Source organism: Acanthopagrus latus, chromosome 8 (genome assembly GCF_904848185.1).
Source record: "Acanthopagrus latus isolate v.2019 chromosome 8, fAcaLat1.1, whole genome shotgun sequence".
Taxonomy (NCBI): Eukaryota; Metazoa; Chordata; class Actinopteri; order Spariformes; family Sparidae; genus Acanthopagrus; species Acanthopagrus latus.
The window spans coordinates 5,385,290-5,405,768 of record NC_051046.1 but is presented as its reverse complement, the minus strand read 5'-3'; the positions used below and the strand labels follow the sequence as shown (position 1 = coordinate 5,405,768).

Genomic DNA, 20,479 nt, shown 5'->3' with positions numbered 1-20,479 from the left:
CAAAGACGACGCTTTTATACCCAATCATGACACTATTACCTGTTAACAATAAACCCGACTACCTGAGGAATGTTCCCAGTCTTTTGTTGCCCCGTCCCGCCTTGTTTGGTGTCAAAAAGTTGAGGTGAAACTTGTGTTGTATTTATCATCTTTATATGGAGCATACGTCATAAAGTATCAGTAAGTTATTGCTTTCTTATTGCTTCAACGTTATCTCTGTTGAAATACTGAAAACTGTTAAACATAAGAAAAGGTTTTTGAATTTTTAACTGATCCTGTGACTGACTGGAGGATTTGTCTGTTCTCGCTACATAATTATCACCAGATTACAAAGTCCTTTCCAGGAACTTTCCAGCTCATTTCTAGGAAGTTATTAGGAAATCAAGCATTGCCAGAGACTGTAGAAATGTAGATTTTGACTAAATTATGGAGAAGTCTGGAATGATTAAGAAGGAAGCGTCTGAATGCTTGGAAGCAGAACGAAGCCTCCGACCTTATCTGCCTTTCAATGAGGGACTCATCTTCCTCAGCAGTTGTTGACAACATTGCACCTCTCGCAGAGACGAAGTTATAATCTCCCCCTGCTGCTCCTCCATACGTCCCACACTCTCATTTAAACTGTTATGACATATGGCAATGTGCATATTCAGAGTGCGCTCGTAAACAGATTCACGAGAGGCTTGTAAATGGGCAATCTGTATTCACAACACTCGCTTTTCGCAAGTTGAACCGCCCAACGCGATCTGACCGAAAGCCTGCTCTGTAACACTGCCTTTGTGCCAGCGTTAATACAAATGAGCCCATTCTGTTTAAGTGGCTCCTGTTCAAAGTTTCTTTTTTTGCTTCGGCGGAATGAGCTCACCTATGCAGATCTGCTGGGCGTCAAAGGTCTTGCAGCTGTTGTTGGACGGCCGAGGGAAGTCAGATGATGAGGGGTTGACGACGCTGGGTCCGGTCCCCCACAGGATGAGGTTGAACTGACGCAACACACCTGAGACAGAGGAGGGAGAGACAGAGAAAGGGGGTGGAGAGTATTAAGATGTGGAAGAGAATATCAATGTAACACTTTTTTTTCAGAGAGGGAACAGTGTGAACTGGCTGAGAAGAGGATATGGGGGTGGAAGGAAAGGGAACAAGTGATGAGAGTACAAAAACAACACCGGAGGAGGATAAACACCAGCAGAGGATACAGATAGGGTCTTTTTTTTTCATTTTCCTGGCTGCCCAGAGTAAACAAAGCCAGAAGAAAGCACCAGGTCTTGACGAGTTCCCCCTTCTGGACGATGTGCTGCTGTTTGAAAATGCAGCTCCATAGTTGAGAGGAAAAAAAACCCAAAAACATTCTCAAGTTGATAATCAAAAGGTTGCCACATCCTCGGCTGAAGAATATTTTTCTGTAAGGTTTTAATCTGGATGTGTGACAGACGCTCCCCGTGGTACCAAAAAGAAACGGTACGTAGTGAATCATTAGCGCGGGGCAGGAGAAAATGGGGACCGAGGAGAGGCTATTTAGAGAAGCATGAAAAATATGACAGAGGACTTGAGTTGATGAGGGGGCAGTTAATGATGGCGCGAATGTGATGCGGCCAGGCCGAACAATTAATGACGATGAGTGGGGTTACCATAGTCGCGGCCATTAGCCGCCACGTTCTCTATTTCCAGGGTCCATTCTCCTTGAGGATCCTCGTCCCACGAGTGGGTGGTCATGAAGGCCCAGTCGTTGAATCCCTCCGAGGAGAAGTCATTGGGCCTGAGAGAAAAGTGTCAGATACGAAGGTGTTTGTGTTATTTTCCTGTGGTTGAGAGCCAAAAGGTGTGTTTTTACTTAGCGAGAATGCTAGTGGGAGTATGTGTGCATGAGTAAAAATTGAGGCACACACACACAGAGAGACACAGACAAAGAGAGATTTATATTAGAGTTCGTCTGTTGGTGTTTGTAGTGGTGTGTTTTTCTGTGTACCTGGGGAACAGCAGGGTGGAGCGTGTGCCCAGTGGGCTGATGAGATGAATGGCCAATTTTCCTCTCTGGTTGTGGGAGAGAGTGAGGCGAGCCTGAACGTGTTCCAGAGAGCTGACATACTCCGGTCGTCCCCAGCAGGCATCAACGCTCTTGCTGAACACCAGCTTGTTCCCGATGTCTCTGCAGGTTTGACAAGTGGAGGGAGAGGAGAGCGGTTAATGTTGTGTGGCTGCACAAATGGACACAGACAATAGAGCTGTGCTGCAAATCCACGCGACCGCCGCGGCTCCGAGCAGAATACGGCGACATCTATCAAGCTGAGCTGGATGACAGAGTAGCAAGTGCTCATAATGAGACTAAAACTCACTGCAGTACGCACAAATACACACACATACACACAGAGAGCTTCACGTCACCGTTCTAACCTTGGTTCTGTGAGCATGGTGAGAACACACTGATGCTGCGGCCCAACAGAGGTCCAGTTCTGTGCCAAAGCAACCATAGCACCCGCATCCAGGAGCCCATAACCGTACGAATGACTCACTGTGGAGAGAAAAACAGACAGAGGGATAAACACAGTGGCAGGTTGATGGCGGAGATAAGATCACAGACAGAGAAATGACAGCCAGCCAGCTATCCTCTCTTTATAGTAATACTAGGTGTTGTGTTTTTTGTTTTTACCTCAGTCCTGAGCCTGACATTATAAACAGATTCCCACCAAAAACACTGACTTTAACTGCAACAGCATCAATGTTCAGATGCCCAGCTGAAATCAAATTTTGAAGTAAAAAAAAAAAAAAAAATGTAAATGTGTTTATTTGTGTACAGACGTGTCAATATTTTTTGTTATCAAGAAAAAGAATAAAAAAAAAAGATCTTGAAGAAGCTCATTTTTGTCTCAGCTGGGTAGGGGAAGAAAAACTCCAGCACTTGTGAGAACAGGTCGTCTTTTTATTTACTCTGCCCACCATAAAAAGAAGGATATTCTCTGCGAGTGCCCAAGGATTTTAAAGTTGCCACTGCTATGCACCTGTTCTGTTGTTGACAAGTTTTAAGTGCAGGCTGCTCTTTCTTTCTTTCGCTGTGTAGAGGGTCGTGTCTCTGTGCAGATCAACTTGGCAATAAAAAAAAAAAAAAAACAGATTCTGGTTCTGAACAGGAGACAAAAAGAACAAACTGAAGCTTGCGCATAATGTGTCGTTAGAGGGTGAGGACGACAGCAGAGCCTAACTGGACCAAAGTGACATGTGCTGGTACGTTTACATGGTGTTAAACGCAGCTCAGTTGAGCAGCTAATCAATTATCCAGCCTGGAAAATGACACACGCAGCGCAGTTTTCCCCAGTGAATATTTGTTGGGTGGCCAAAGAAAAAATTTGTGTTCATAAGTTAGATGAAAAAGAGACTGCTGTTCACAGTTTGTGGCTCTGGCTGTTAGTTGGCTGTTTTATTTATGTTTTACACACAGCGTTGCAGCTTTTTAGGTCTTGTGGTGGTTTTATTGTAGCACACAAAAAACATGTCAGTAAATCTCAGTTGGGCTTGATAATAGCTGGCAACTACAGATTCACACCTAGCTTAATTAGCTTCTGCTTATCTGGCAGGGGTTTGCCTGGTAGCTGACCAGGATTAAGGATGAGTGTGATAAGGTGATTAGTTGATTAAACATTGCCTCCCTCATGAGTCAGCTCCAGAAATACTCAACATCAAACTTCACGTCATTATAAAAAAACAAAGCACTAATATTAACATCGCTGCATTAACATGTATAATAAATGTCCTGTAATGTTTAACCTTCCAGATTAAACTGTTCAGATAGTTTACTGAATGTTATCTTAATTTCAGAATAGTGAACTAGTCCAAGTTTAAACTTCCTTTGAGCAGTGTTAGGAACATCCCTTAAGAGGACTATGCAGAGACTTACAAGTGGAATTTCATTAAGGGTCATAAAAGTAGAGGCTTAACAAAGACTGCACGAACTACTTCTTACATGTGGCTGTCTGTGCCCTTCTCCCTTTGCTTCCCAAGTTCCTTAATAACCAATAAGCCTACTACCTGGAATGGAGACAAAAGCCAATCACAAATGATTAAATATTCTGCTTCCGTTTTATTGCCTCAAATTGTGATTCACTCTAACACTTTGTCATATTGCAGGCAAACTTGAGAGCGCACAGAGCAGAGATGTCCCGGCGGATTAAGGAGTGCACAGTGCAGAGAGCTGGAAACTGACTGAGAGAAGTTGCTACTGAGTGCTTTTGTGCATAAGAGCAAACGTAAAATACATTTAATGTGCGCAGAACAGATTTACTTTGCTTCAATCAAATGATTCTTCTTCAATGTATGCATGATCGTGAACTCTACCGAATATGATTCATGCACATTAATATGATATAAAATAAATATGAGTCATCTTTTTCTGTGCTCCAAATGTCCCATTGTGAACCCAGGACACGGGCACAAATATAACACAATGCCATCTGTGCTTCATTTGGACAAGCCAGTCTCTACCTCTGCGTCCGACTCCGTTAGTCCTCCAGTCTACGGCGCTGAGGCGTCCCGGCTGGGACGTTCTCACCACCAGGTGCTGCATGTCCCTCCAGGTCAGGTTCATGCTGCACAGACACAGGAAGGAGGACAGGGCAAACTGCATTGACTTTCTGTCATGTAATAACAAGAGATATTACTTCCTACATTATGCACATTATGAGAAAAGCCAGGTTACGCTGACCTACACTGTACTGCGATACAGCAGAGGAAAGGTGAGGAGCAATGGGATATGGAAAAGGTCAGGAGTCTGTAGACACACCTGAAATGTAATCGGGCTGAGAATATATAGTGAAGACAGCCATGAAATATTATACTGAGACTTAGAGGGAGCCCTGAGGGGTATGTCAGTCAAACAGAACAAAGATATAGGCTCACATTATGGTTTTAATACCAGCACAGAGCACCAGTATTAAAGGTACATAATAACTATTGTGTTGAAAGGTCAGGGAACACAGTAAAACAGCAGATACAATACCGTGGAGGACGGTGTCTAGACCGCTCTGTAATGATAGTTTCTAATGAGGTCTGGGATTTGAAAAAGGTGCTGGTCACATTCCACAAAGTGGGAGCCCCACAAAAGTTTCTTTTTATCGAGAAGCACAGCAGAGAAGTATTCAGAGGAGAAGCCTTTCAGTCACCAGTGAGGAAAACACTGCTCCGTTGGTTAAGATAATCAAACCATGAATCACACTGGTGCAACACCACAGACAGAAATAGAAACTCAGAATTGCAGTGTGGCGCATCACCTCCGCATCAGCATTCACATCTCACATCCTCTCATGTGTTATTAATGGACAAGATCCCCCATACACTCAATGTCACCTCAGCTGAGAGCGAAGGGGGAAATAATTAAATAATAAAACACCAGAAAGCCAAAACACTCTGCCTATTAAATGATTCCATCTCTGTGAATTCCAGTGTGGTCCCAGTCCGATAAACTCGCTATCCTGTTATTGCTGCTGCCTGTCAGGAGGGGTGCGGCTGCTCGCTGACAAATATCTACTCCAGTCTGGTGTTGAACATGAAAGATGTTTCTACATGGTGTAAACCTTCGCTGTCAGTCAGAGGCGACGGCGTTGAGATCAACCTGATACGCTGAGGATGTGTATCTGAACTGAATTTGGGCTTTGAGGTCACGCAAGATTTGATTTGATACCTGACAGCTAATCCCTAATGTGGAAATAAAGAAAAATGATGTGTGAGTGGAAGACTGCAGACTGATAAGCACGCACACACACACACACACACACACACACACACAGACAGAGATATGACTAAAGATACGAAACATAATGGAGCACACATTAGTGCAGCTGACAGCAACTTGGATTCTGACACCTGGAGTCCTGAGTGAGCGATAATGAGAGGCGCTCTCGAGTTAAAATCTTCACTATAGCGGCCCTACAGGTATTCAGATGTCTGCGTGGGCTGCAGCTGCTGATTTGTCTTGCTAATTAACTAATTATCAAAAGCTTAATTTGCTGAGGAAAGAAATTTCTAGGCTGGGATTTAGGCCAACAACGACTCCCAGACAGGCGTGCACACTTGCAGACAGGAAGGCACGCACGCATATACTCCACGCGTAAAATTAAACTCGAGAAGTGTTTACATTGTGGAATTGTATTTCATTTTATTCCTGTTACTGTTAAAGCATATTGGCGAGGAAAAAAGCTATAAAGGCTTTCAGAGGCGGTTGTGTCACTCTCACTCACTTGGCCTCCAGAGCCAGAGCAATGATTCCAGCCGCCAGTGGTGCTGATGCAGACGTCCCCGTGTGAGAGTCTGTGCATTTTTGCCTCAGGTCTGTGGTCACCTTGGAGACAGCAGAGGAGAAAGAGAGAGAAGCACAGAGGGAGAAACACAGTGAATATGACACACTGAGTTTCTCACATCAGCACGAGTGAAGTTCTTGGTAAGAGGTAGCTGCGAAGGGCTGGGGACAATGGGAGCTCTGCCTGCAGCGACTGGAAACGAGGAGGGGGAGGTGAAGAGGGAGGAGAGGGAGGAGGGGTAGGAGAAGGAGGAGAGTATGAGCAGGTAGGTTCAGTCTCAGGTCTGTGGATCCCTGCCAAAGGGTCACAGACGGGGCAGTGAATGTCAGCCAAATCAGCCCGGCACAGGTCGGGATGTGGTGGTGAGACAAAGTATGTTAGCACTGCGGTCACTGCCGCTGCCAGAAAGCTAATGAGGCCCGTCTGGGTCACGATGGGAACCGTCAGTAAATGACAAAAAGCCAGAGGGGCAGGCGAGGCTCTGAAGGTTAGGGACAGATTCTTGGTCTGCAACTTTTGGCCCGACAGATTGTGGCACTAATGGCTGTTGTTTGTAGAGAAGAAGTTAGAGGAGTAAACAAAGGGCGGGTCAATGTCTGCACTAGACGACTGTTAGATCTCATAATCGGATAGAACGACACCGAAACACGTTCACATCTATCAGGTTTTTTTGGTTGTGCAAACTGATTCAGTCAGAATGTTAGCTGCATATAATGACCTGACTGTTGACGTCACCTAGGAACATATCTTACTATAATCTTGACATTTTATGATAGGTGATTAATTGATTAAGAGACACAATGAAGGATTTACACATTATAAGTTTAATTTTTGATATTGTCTGTATTACTGTTTTTACTGCCGCACAACCAATCGCCCCTCAGTGAGGAAAATAATGTTCGACTTGATGTATTAAAAACCGACCAATAAACCAATAAGTACCTAGCAACGCATACTTAGCACCACGAGAGATGTCAGAGGAGCAGCTACTTGTCCACATTCAATGTAACATTTATTGAAAAGCCTGGTCTCCTTGTAATTTGACAGTCTAGACACAAATAAAGTCCCCAACACAGAAATCAGTCAAAGTGACCGTAAATACTGGTTCAAGATAAAATGAAGCTGTATGAACTCACTGATGCAAAGATGACAGCTCCTGCCTGACGCAGCAACAATACAAAGCAACTGCTGTGTCACACATAAAAATGACTCCAATTTCATCCATTTGATGAGTTATGTTTTCTCGCCTGCAGCACGCCTCCAGAGTATTTTGGAGGGAATGGCAGATTTATGGTTGTTTTATGTCGTTCTATGTCCCCCAGGCAAGACTTTCTTCAGGTGACAAGCAGCTTGAAGGAAGCATGTGGCATCTCCCAGTGTTTGTCAGTTTTGCTCACTGTAAGTTTCACTTCACTCTGATATTGACAGCTTGATGCCTATTTTTTGATTTGAGAGGGACAGCGTTCATGTGCATTGGTTTCGAAAAAGAGTTCGTTTTTGGATGCACCTGCGTCAGCTTTTGGCCGATGCACGCTATGAGCTGATACTTAGTTATTTTTGCAATGCTGATATTTACAGAGAGCTCAAGATTTGAAGTGTAAAAACAACCTACACAGAATCTGATTTCTTCAACTTGCAAGAGCGTATGTGTATATATGTGTGTGTGTGAGTGTGTACACCCACTATCTGTTTCTCCCCGGGGTTTCCAGAGCTGAAGGTGGTAGCGAGGGTGGAAGAGCAGGGCTCGCTGTACCACGGCACGTTGCCTGATTGCGTGGTGCTGCTGATGGACAGGGTGTAAATGCTGTTGGTGTAGCCGTCACAATTACAGCTGTCCTGCTCCCGGCCACCGTTCCCAGAGGCCCAAACGAAGATGGAGCCCAGTCTGCTGCGTCCCTGAGGTATAGAATCACATATATGCTTTTAATCGTTGTGATCCACTGCCATGCACAGCGTAGGTTAAGAGAGAGACTTTGCCTTTGACAAAAGGCGTTCATCGCGCTGCTTAAATGCCTTGTCACTTATGTACTTTTATTCAGAAACATTGGACCGCTTCAGGCACAACTCTTATTAATACATCATGATGTCAGATGACTTACTGCGGCAGAACATCGGGTAACAAACAGAAGAAATGTAATTACAAAATCTACTCATGCTGAATGTAATTTATGGGCCTGATAAATGTCAACATGATATCTGGCATTGAGATTGTAAAAAAACAAAACAAAAACCACACACTTTGAGACATTTAGTCGTAAAAGACATTTTTATGTCTCGGGTTTAAAGCAAAGTAACAAAGGGGCTTTTGTTAACCCAGGAACATCTCTGAGATGAGACCGTTCCTTTTCTTCCATGACAGATAAATGTTTTTTATGCATTTGTCTCCAGCCGATTTTGACAACTGCAGCTCTTTATTTGCTAGAATATCGCAGGAATTGATGGACCGCCTTCAGTCTGAGCAAACCACAGCTGCCAGGGACATCATAAGTTGTGAAGAAAGATTTTTTTTTTTTTTTACAGTTTCGGCCTTCCTGCCCTGGTTATCTATGGCCTTTCGAACTGATTTTTTTTTTCGTTTTATAATTTGTTTCTAAGGAAACAGTTGGTTTGCCCTCGTCCTACACCGATGACCTTTCTCTCTTTCAACGCATAGCTGATTAGCATGAGGTCAACTGGCCAGTTGTTGCTGACGGTCCCGGAGGCTGAGCTGGAGACAGAGAGGAAGGGCAGCTCTCTGTGCAGCTCTGAAAAGGCCTGCAGCTGGAGAACGACCTCAGTGTCCTTCTGTTAAAGACTTGGAGACATATTTTTTAAATGGGCCTAATTAGTTTAAGTTTTGCTGTCATGTTTAATTAGGTCTTATTCTTCAAAATATATATATAATAAAGTAATTTTTTCTCTTTGTCAGAGCATGTTTTTTCTCTATCTTTTATTTATTCTTCTATGAAACAATTTTATTTTGTTTTATTTCTGAAGAGCTGTCAAACAAACAAAGAAAACAAACAACGATAACTTATCATAATTCACCCAAATCTCACATTTTTATTCAGGCATTGTCATTCAAAAGTTAATTTAAAAAATCAAGTAGAATCTTTCATCAAAGCGTGAAAGCAGCAACACTGTGACACTGAGAATGAAATTGAAAGATGACGACTTTTCTTTCTTCCTCCTATTGTTTCAACCAAGTGGGTGGATAAAAAATCCATTTCAGAGGACAAAAGGCGAAGCTCAGAAATACATACGATGAAGGAATGAGCAGGAAAGGACCTTTTTTTACATCCCACATATAGAGAACGAGAACAACCAAATTGTTGATAGCAAGCAACAAATTAATAACGTGAGAGAAAACAGATGTACAACATGTATTCTTCAACCCTCTTCCCCTTCCCACAGACACACCAAAACTAGAAACTAAACTAGGTACCTAGCACACTGCTCCGATACTCAAAGCAGTCCTCTGATTGGTCAGTCGGTTTCTTGTCCTCTGCGCTGTGAAGTAGGGATTTACTTCCTGCTTTCTCAGCAGTATTCTGTCTCGCTGCCTGCAGCCTTTTCTCAAGTTAAGCTAGTTTACTTGTTGTTATAAACAAGGAGTGAGTGGCCGAGCGCGAGTGAGTGGGCGGCAGAAAAGAGACGGGGGATGTGAGCGGAGCAGAGACTATAAAAGGTTATCAGTTTGTATATGCTGTCAGACGCGCAGTAATGTAAAGTACAGGTCTTAGCATGTCAGTTAATAAATGCAGCAGCTTTTTAAGAGTTGAAAACAGGCCACCCAGCTGTTTTCCAAATGCTGGAAAAATGAAAATGGTAACCCCACAGCCAGTAACATCCCCGCCTACACCTAAGGGTACTGTCCGCAGTGGAAACCCACAGTAGACCAGGAGTTACGAAGGGTTCTAAACCAAATGTACTTCAGCGGAAACGCAGCTGTAGAGAGCTTCATCCTGATGTTCAGTATCAGCAAAACCAATGAGCTTATGCTGGACTCCTGCTGTATGTCTATGTGTGTGTAAGTTCATTGAGAGAAATAAAAAATTAAATCAAATACCTTTTATGTGTTTCCATCCTTAGTCAATAAAGCTGATTCTGATAGCATTCAAAGAAGCTACAGATTTCAAAACCTGGATTCTTCACACACTTTCTCAACCTGGCAACACTGAAGAGCTAATCAATAAGCTCCGTTTCAAGGTGGGAACCAAAGAATAGTGTTTGAATTTATCTCCCCTTCAGTTTCTGAGTTATGGCGTTGAATAATAGTCCCTGCAAACCATTATGATGCCACAGTAAAATTTGATCTTTCAGATATAAAATGTCATTATTTTTTCAAACTGGACATTTGTGTGAAATTTCGTCATAAATACTAAAGAATATGAATTATATTACTGTGGCCAAAAACTTCGACTTTGCCCTTTGACCGACAGATTCAAATCACTTCATCCTCGAGTCGAAAGTGGGCATTCAAGCAAAAGCTGAAGGAAAGTCTCGCAGACCTTCCTGAGATATTGTGTTCATGAAACTCAGACAGACCTTTGACCACCAAAATCTGAGCAGTTCATACTTCCTTGGGAATGCCCCCCAACTATTGCATTTTTTAAAATCCCTACTGATAACCCTACTGTTTTCAAGGGTTTTAAATAAATGTTTTAAACATTTATATTTCCTCTAAATCTTTACATTTGCATTTACATTTATGCTCTTGTAAACGGTGTTATTTTAACTTTGTTTTAACCTCTCTGTATAGCACCTTAAATCCACGTGCATGTATGAAACGTCCCTTATGAATAAAATTGCCTTTCCTTGAGTTCAAGTCGAGGTTTGTGCCAAATTTGAAGAAATTCCCTCAAGAAATTCCTGAGGTATGACGTTCACGAGAATGAACGTGATGTGGACGGACACTCCGAAAAATACAATGCCTGCGGCCTCAACCGTCGCTGGTGTAGAGGTAAAGAAAAAAAGTGATGTCACAGAGTTTGATGGGAAATACTGCAGGGGTGTTTTTCTAATCCTGCTGTTAAAGATTGTAATTGTCTGTCTTGCCTGTTCGAGTCGGGCCTGTCTATCAAAGAACCAAAAGGCCCCTCCACATTATTGGTTCCAGTGTTTTGGCTTCACAGTCCTGATGCAGAATCAGGAATCTTTGCTTCGTTATCACTGTTGTTGCAACACTGTTTTCTCTGGCACAGCTGATCAAATATCAGGAGTACAAAGGAACCTCAGTTTGACCTGAACAGAGACAAGACTTGTTTTGTTATTTAATGTTTCTTTATGGATCCCTATATCCTCCATCTCACACACGACCTCTGTTCAGAAGCTGGTTAAAAATATCCTTCTCCTGTTGGTATGAAGCTGTCTGAATTGCACTGTATTCCTAACACACTCTTAAAGCTCGAGCAAATACTCCTAAACCTTCCAGCCACATTTATGACCTGATGCCGCCTTTGCTGCAGGTTACAGAGGCCAGACGATAACACTTCTGTGCCAGGGGTTATCTCACTGCCAGGAGAACACTCGCTGAACCAGAAAGGTCCTGTTGTGTTGCTGTCAGGCAATTTTTCCTCACTAACACACCGTGATATGTGGAGCATTTCGCATTCTGGGATGTGACATATGAGTCACACTTTCCCAAAGACAGTGCGCAGTTTCATTCATTTAAACGCTAATTACTGTGGTCTTTGAGTCTGACTATTGTTCAGCACCATTGGCTGTTGCTCCGTTTCTATTTTCTCCCATCTCACATTTATCATTTAGCTGCTGTGCCAATGTCTTTGATGTAGGATGCTGACACAAAAGAGATGACGACATCAGGGTTAGAAAGTATGTCATACTGTTTCATGTCTTCTTTATCCAGCCCAACCCAAGGACTAGCTGGAGGGCAACTGCCAAACTCACCTTGGGTTTGTCCTTTTCTACAGCACATCTCAATCCAATATTAAGTATGATTCAGTATGACTGTACAAGTGGAAAAATGTTCAAACCTCAGATTTTCAAGAGCATTTTTTCCCCTCAGCACGACAGAAATTCCTCCATATGTAGCTTTAAAGGAATTGTTTGATGTTGTGGGAAATAGGCTACCATTAATGGACTCCCTGCAGAGAGAGGACTTACAGCACTCTCGTGTCTGGTATGGTAAATATTAAACTAGAGCCAACCGCTGGTTTACTAACTGTAGCAATACATAAAGACTGGCAACAGGTCTGCCTTGTTAACAAAATCCACAGTAGCTCAGCAACTAACATGCTATATTTTGATTGTTTGATCCATACAAAAAAAATGAATAAATTTAAGGGGTTACGTGTCAGATAATTCTTGGCTTGGAGCAGTTGCTAGGCTACAATCTAAGACTAAAGAGAGTTACTGGTCGTTATCGTTTTGTGTATCCCACAACCCATACCTTAACCCTTTGTTGCCCTTACTCCAACATTTTCTGCAACACTTAATCTTAAAACAATTCATCCTATGCCCTTACCTGAACTGTAGAGGGAAACGGTATTGGAATGACTGAAAGACAAACCTCCTTCGACACTAGAATAGCAAAGAAAGTTAAACGTCTGCTGGCTGACACACGTGAGAGTGGTATCTATCTTCTCCCATATTTCTTAGCAAGAGAAGGACGTATTTATGTGAAACCTTTAAGAGCTGATGAGAGTTTGATAGTGATGCTTGAGGTAAAAAATGGGCTAGATAATAGTAGATTAAAAGTCCAAGTTTATGCTCTGACTGACCTTGGTGATTCCCTCGAGAAAAGCCTCTTTGGCCAGCTTGGCAGGGCCGTCCAGTGACTTCCCATCGTCCTCTGGGCCCCAGCTGGCACTATAAATGTGGATGTGCTGAGAGTTGAGGCTGAGCGAGTGGGCCTCCACCACGTCTGTCACCTCCCCATCCAACATACGAACTCCTGTGAAAAAAATGAACACAAAAAGTGATCAGATTAGGTTACTAAACTATTTAAACATGTTGGATAAAGTGTGACAGAGTGACAGGTGGAGAAGAGATAGTGAGTGTATGATTTCAAACGATGGGGAGGTGACAAAACCTGAGGGTACAAAAACAACAAAAAACAAACAAAAAAATAAAAAAAACGCATGAGGCGACAAGAGGAGAAAAACATAGTCACAGTAAAGACTAAAGGAAATTGGTCAGACTGCAAATTCCCATTTTCTCCTTCCACAACCCTACCCGCAACAAACACAAACAGATAAACAGGGGAAACAAAAGACTTCACAGAGAAATCCAAAGACTTCAGAGTTCCAGTTTTAATGAGCAAGCATACAAAGCGTCACCCGCGGATGCTGCTCCGACTGATACTACACCATTTTGCTGTCACGTAAACATAAACCAAGCTGGCTATTAAACCAAGAGAAGGCTGTTTCCTGACCCGACCGTGCCCACAGGAAGGATAAGTAGACAAATCTAACAGACTGCAGAAGAGAGAAAGTCACACATACACCCTCACACAGATACAGATGAGCAGAGAGCTTACAGGGCCTTCGACAGACGTGGCGTGTCCACCGGGTAGCACCAAATGTCACCTTTCATCATACCTGAACGCAACCCTGTCTGCGCCTTTGAAGTGAGCAGCCTCAGATCACTCATCCGGACGTTAATGGCTGTAGAGAGGCGTGAAATAAACCGCCCTCAAATAAGGCCCATTACTAGAGAGAGGACCCCCGGACCTCATAGGCAATGCAGCGACTGATGGCGTCCACATTAAGACTTCAATAATCCATTCTAGACAACCTGCCTGGCCCCGCAGCCACAGCCGCATGCCAGTGGGGATGGAGCCAAAGCAGTAATTACTCTGTTGGCGTGGGGTGTTTTGCCGTAACACAAGTTTGAATACCGAGTAGCCTTGAAAAGAATAACTTCACTGAGCTAAACATGGAACATAAAGCACAATGTTTGCTGGGTGATCACTATGCCTGGGCTGTATCGCAGCAGTAATGATAATAGCCGTCGTAACCCCTCTAATCAACTTCCTGCGGTTTGGCGATTCCTTATTAAGTCAACGCTGTGCGAATTCCCTGCAGCTCTGGTGAGTCAGAGGGTACAGGTGGGAAAGCAGCTATATGTGTGTGTGTGTGTTGGGGGGGAAATGTACAGGGGGTGGAAGGAAACGCCAAGTGAGCCAAGCAGGGTCAATTACAGGTTTTACACACTAATCACTAATCATTGCTCAGTAAGGATTCCCCCTTTTATGCGTCACACACACCACTGGTGTTTGGGAGCAAATCACAGATGTTTATAAACAATCCGTTGACCCTGGTGGCGTGAACAGATTCACAGAGGAGTCATTTAAGAGAGCGGAGCCGGTGCGCCGTTTGTCTGGGGATGAATGGTAATGAAGACTAAGAAGGAGAGTTATGAGTAACATCTGTGAACGGGACTGCTCAGGGCTGCAAGGGCTCCGCTGAGTCTTGTTGGCTGCCGTCATGTCATTGACAGATTGTTTGGTGACAAAAGTTACTAAAAGCCTCCTTGGAATACTTTATCAAATGCAAACCCCCCTCCCACCCATCCTTTCAGACTTAATTTGTGATCGCAGGGTATAATTTAATCAAACCTCTCTGAATATCTTCTTTCTTTAAGCATTGTTGGACAAGCTGACAGCTTTATTACTTTTTAAACAAGTGCCTGACCTTAGAGTCTTGTCCTGAGCAGCTTTTAAGGCAGATGATTTACACAAGTGTGTGAAAAGAGGTCCATTGTATTGTGTCAGTTTTCTTGGCATTAACATAGAACTGAACACAAAGGACTCAATAAAACACTTAAAAATGTAGCTTGCTCTCTATCTAATTGGTAGAAGACAGACGGGAGTTTTGGTGCCAAGAAGTGCCAAATAAAGGTGGGCTGCGCTTTAATACGTGTTGGTTTGAATTCAAAAAGTCAGATTAAAATATGGGAGTCATAAGACTGACGCGCTAATTTGTTTCATGAGCACTCATCGGTCCTAATGAGGCCGTGATGCATCTCACTTCCATAGACGAACAACCTGAAGAAAAAAGGTCAAAAGCTGCAGCACGCTTTCACTTGTGCATCAGAGAGAATGGGGAGTCAATCAGGCAGTAAAAAAGTCAATGGTCCAGAAAAAAAAACAAAAACATCATGGATCAGCTGTTATCAAGAAAATGTGAAGTCGACTACAGCTCTGATTTTGATTCATGTCTCGGAATTCAGGCTCTGAATAGTGCTGCACTGAAAGAAATCCACTTCTGTGTTAATTAATTTAAATGTGAATATTATGGTGCATATCATTTCTAATTAAAATAATATCAAACTCATTCTTATTTCTAATTGAAAACACTGCACCCAATTAAAAAATCCCAGCGGGATGCTTCACTCACCTCCAATTTTAGCATTATAGGCCACACCTACACCGCACACGCCGTTGTTGGCTGCAGCCGCAACTTCTCCCGCACACCGAGTTCCATGTCTGCGGAGAGGAAGACAGTCAAGTCACGAAGGAGGGAAAAAATTCTCACATCAAGCGGAGGCATTGGATTTGTTAATCCTAGAACTGAGGTCTAGGATTACGCAACACTGCAGCTAAAGTGTTGCTAAATAGTCAAACGAGAAATAAAAAAAGCTGCAGGCCCTTTCGTAAGTGCTAGAGAGCCTGACATGCCGTCTCTATTAAAGGGCCATTTGTTTCGAAGAGCTTTGAAATTCAATACTTGCTTATAACCAGACAGAGTACGGCGACCTTCATTGTGAACATGACATGCAGTTCTAATAATATAAAAGGCACGATAAGCAACAACAAGCACAGCCAGTTGTAAAAAGAAATCTGTGGAGCATTAGGGAGCATCGAGTAAAGTGAAATTGAATTGGCTGAAATAGATTAAATGACAAAATTGTTCATCTTTAACGAAATTAAATCACATCAGTCTTTCAAGCTGAGCGATGACATTCTCCAATAACACGCCACATTCTGCCAAAGTCCGAACAGCTTTGCATAAGAGCTTTCCATTTGTGTCTTTGTCCTTTAGTTCTAGTTATATTGTGACTGTATACAGTTTGACAGTTAGATACACATTTCTGTGCACCAATTGAAGTTTAGTAACATTTGGATCAAGATCTAATGACAGTTGTGGGGTTTGTGCGCTTCTGCTGCCAGTGCTATCAATCAATCAAATCTGACCAAACACACCCACACAGTCACAGATTTTCTGAGTTTGAGTGCTAAATTCTCAATAAATCATAATAGAGGAGTTTTGTCATGAATGTTTCCATGTTTCAGAGAAAAGTTAAACAGCGTTTCTCTAAATATTCTGCTGCTTGGACGAATGTTCAGAGGCATTTCCATCAGTAGCCGGGTCTTCCTTACTATATCACTGAATATTAAAAGCGTCTTGTCTTCCTTTTAACAGCTGCTTCAGAGGGCTCCCTTTTTTTCACCTCTACTCCATTTCCGAGAAAAAATATCGGAAATCATTTCTGTTCTGAAATCTTCTGCCGCACAGACTACAGGGATACCGGATACAGGCTCTTCTAATCAAAAATAACTGAAGTGAAACCTGAGGACAAATACAAAGACCTGTCTAAAATCAACTTTACCTTGACACTCACCGGCCGCAGGCTATCCAAATGAGATATGAGATATTATCGATGTACATGAATTATTCACCGAGTCCCTCATTAATACGTTCAACCAGTCTTGAGTTTCAGAGAACAGACAGGTTCCCCACTGAGTGATGTCTGGATGTCAAATACACAACACTTCACTGGCAAAAAACGCTCCGACACACAAGAAGTGCTTCATCAACCACAGATCCAGTCTTACAAAAGACAATGGAAAGTCTAAATTGAAACCTTTGCATCACTTCAGGTAAATAAAGCTCCAGTTGTGAACTGGATTACGCTTGTTTCAATGCCTTCTGAACCGGTGTGATCCGACTGTGAATGAATAGGGAAGCATTTAACACAGGTCATTAAGATTGTCTTCTGATTACAGAGCAGAAATCTGATTGGGAGGTGTACACTGTCACACCCGTTTTGTGTGAATGTTATCAGAGCAAAGCTAATTACAATCCAGAGTATTGTTTTGGAAACGCCAAAAATGACTTCCTGTTAGATCTCCCAACCTCCCCGGTGATGAGGCAGAGGACAAAGTCGTTTCACAGGGTCAGAGCACAGCTACGCCTCCAGCTGGGATCCTGATTAGACTCTGTGTAGCTCCGTGATATATTAGCCACCTGCTAATTCTCACTCTAAAACGTTTTAGCAGAGGATCACTGCTGTCTTCTTCCCAATTCTTTTTCTCTTTGTCGCTCTCCCTTTTTACACAATCTCAGGATTCAAAGAACAAAACAGAATGAAAAAAAGGCTGTTTGGGGGAAAAAAAAGATAATGTTGCAGTTGAATCTGGCTTCCTGACAAATCATTTATTACACGACCCGGGCTGTCAACAACTAAAGGCATTAAAGTAATTTTTAAACAAGTCATCAACTGGCCTGACCAGGCTTTTTTTGTCACTGATGGATATGCCCTTATACTAGGACCTTGGCACAACATATGTCAGCGTGTAATACATCACTAATGCAATTAAAATGTTGTCATTGCTATCAGGAGGTTGAACTACATAGGTTTACTGCTAACTGATTTTTTTCATATGGCAGCAGCCAATGAAGACTTGACGGCTCCCTGCAGAGCAGTTTCTGTACTCTTGGGTTAAATTGAGACTTATTATGTGGGGGGCCCATTTTTTTTTTTTTTTTTTGCAGTGTCACAAAGCAGCAGCAGTTTTTATGAAATACTGCAGCTTCAAACATAATAATGGACTAACAAGAGTTAGAGAATCATTGCAATTCACACACACAAATCAGTTGCTTTATATGATTATCAAAGAGACACTCAGTCTGTGAAAAAGCCTGAGGCGTAGCCTTAAATCTCAGTTAGTCAGATTCCAGAGACCATAGGTCGACTCAGAAACATAATCAGAAACACAGGACCTGATGTCAAAGCAATCCCTTGTGCCAGCAGGTGTTCAACTTGTTCTTGAGAGCGGTAGACGGTTGACAGGTGTGGGTTCTCAAGTGGGTGCCCTCCATCTTCGATGTTTAGTTGATTAACCCGCTACATCTCTGGAGGGCTCAACGTTGAAATTTGGAGTCCCAGAACCCCCCCCCCCCCCACTCTGCTTTCCTAACCTGTTGATGTTTAGTTGATGCTCTTGGAGCCCAGCAAACCCACTGGCTGCTTCTTTCACCTGCCTCACTGAGACTGATTTAATGGTGTGCCGAGGAGCCATGCCATGGATTTCTAGGTCCTTAAGCAGTCTGATGGTAGAAGAAGCCACAAATCCTCTGCTTCCCACTTCGATCGGACAGACTTTGGTACTAGAGCCTTGCTGTTTTACTTCTTCTGCCAGCTCTGCATAGTGTAATTTCTTATGCTTGCAGGCCTTCTTCTCCTCCCACACGACTGCGAGCTACTCAAATGTGAATTACTCGAATACTGTATATACTGAATATTGCTTCTTCTACTTCAGTAGGAGACCTGAGTAAATCTTTGATCACTGCCAGACACATTAAAATCGGTACAGCAGGACATCTCCATCTGCATGTTAAGTGTTGAGCACATCTTTTAGTGAATATGTATAGTTTAATCAGTGCAGAGGAACAGATCGGCCCTCTCATTACATTTTAGCACACCACTGTGCTCCTGACTATGTCTGAGGGAAAGGCTCTACAAGCTCGTCCACACATATCAATCACATTATTATGTGGCGAAACACAGCGGAGTGGGTGCTGAATGGTAACTGTCAGTCATTTCAAGCTGCAAAACAAACTTAGCTGTAGGACCACTAGCCGTACTGTGAGTGACTGGCATGCAACTTATATTCTTACCCTCATTACCAGCGCTGCTCAGGACACTAATTAACCTACTGCATGTTTATATTTTAATGTACCTGATTAAAATATATAAACAAGCACTGATGAACTCTATTTGAAGACTTAGAAGACACTAAGTGCTTCTTCTGTAATTTAGTGCAGCAGAGGGTCAATGCTGCACACCAGCCTCTGTTTTAATACATCGGGATCCAGTGCTTGCACTTGTTTGCTTTAGTCTGAAGTCTAGCTACATTTTAAAGCAATTTATACGACTAATTTTCTCGTCCAGAGCTGTTAATTTCCTTGCAGTGGAACACTACCGAGCAAACACAGAGGAAACCCTAATTCATGATGTGAACATATTCCTTCAGTTCCCTTTAATACTCCGGCCAGAGAGCTCGCAACCATCCACACAGGCCAAAAACACACATAGTCAGCACCGGGGCTGGCCAGATGGCTTGGAACAAAATAATGCATGCTTGCGCTATGTACAGAAATTTGCAGTTGAAATGCACCAGAAATCGCAGCCTTAACTGTCAATGACTTTTGTTTAAAAACAAACAAATAAATGAGAATCTTGGCTCATAGCTTTGCTTTTTGGAACAAAGATTCTTTGAATTTGTGTCTGTGAAATAAACTGCACTCTCTTATTAGTTTCTTTCTGATTAGTGATGCTGTGACTCAAAACAAAAATCACAACTTAATCTAAAAAAAAATAGTTGCCTTATTTTTGAAACAAAAATGAACGTTCATGACTATTAATAATATGCCTCTGGCTGCAACTATCTGCTCACACATTTATTGTTTTGTGCACAGCATCGTAAAACAGGCTTTTGTGCTCCACACAGCACATATCCTCAGACCAAGAAGCTGTGGCCACAGATGCGATGCCAGGCAGAGGATTCAGCCAGGATGGGCAGAGGGAGCATGAAGCCAGATGCCTGGGAAGACATTTAAAGAGGCCATCCACACCAGGATGCAGCTGTTTTGAATACTATCTGCATGCACACATGCATGTGTGTCTCAATGTGTGAGTGGCTTGGGCTGAATTTCGTTAAAACAGCCAGACAGCTTAATATATCCAGGGAGGCTCAGATGTGCCAGAGCGAACAAAAGGGTTTGAGATGAAGCCACACATTTATCTGTCAAATGTCCATGAAATTAAATGATTTCCGAGACACTGAATGCCTCCATTCCATATCCATTTAAAATAGATTGGAAGAGGTGTCACACATAGCGACTCGCAAGGTCAGGTCTAAGTGTGCTGTTTGAAAAGTTGAAAGTTTATAAGAGAGACGTCGCAAAAAAGCAGGCTTTAAAAATAGTGCGGCTTCATGTCAGAGACAGACAATGACGGTAAATAAATCATTA

The 20,479-nt window shown here is 42.7% G+C and overlaps 1 protein-coding gene across 4 annotated transcripts in view; it reads right to left on the bottom strand.

Annotated features, from left to right (window-relative positions):
• The window catches only part of furinb (furin (paired basic amino acid cleaving enzyme) b), an 80,233-nt gene that overhangs the window by 6,129 nt on the left and 53,625 nt on the right, over positions 1–20,479 (bottom strand). For all 4 annotated transcript variants that reach the window (XR_005076640.1, XR_005076641.1, XR_005076642.1 and 1 more), the window contains exons 7-15: positions 15,620–15,708; positions 13,001–13,173; positions 7,962–8,174; positions 6,219–6,319; positions 4,468–4,571; positions 2,386–2,503; positions 1,961–2,140; positions 1,623–1,750; positions 863–991 (exon numbers count right to left, since the gene is read on the bottom strand). Coding sequence is in view for 1 of the 4 variants with exons in the window: in XM_037108155.1 (XP_036964050.1) it covers positions 863–991; positions 1,623–1,750; positions 1,961–2,140; positions 2,386–2,503; positions 4,468–4,571; positions 6,219–6,319; positions 7,962–8,174; positions 13,001–13,173; positions 15,620–15,708 (1,235 nt within the window). In the remaining 3 variants the exon portion in view is untranslated. The remainder of the gene's footprint in view (positions 1–862; positions 992–1,622; positions 1,751–1,960; positions 2,141–2,385; positions 2,504–4,467; positions 4,572–6,218; positions 6,320–7,961; positions 8,175–13,000; positions 13,174–15,619; positions 15,709–20,479) is intronic.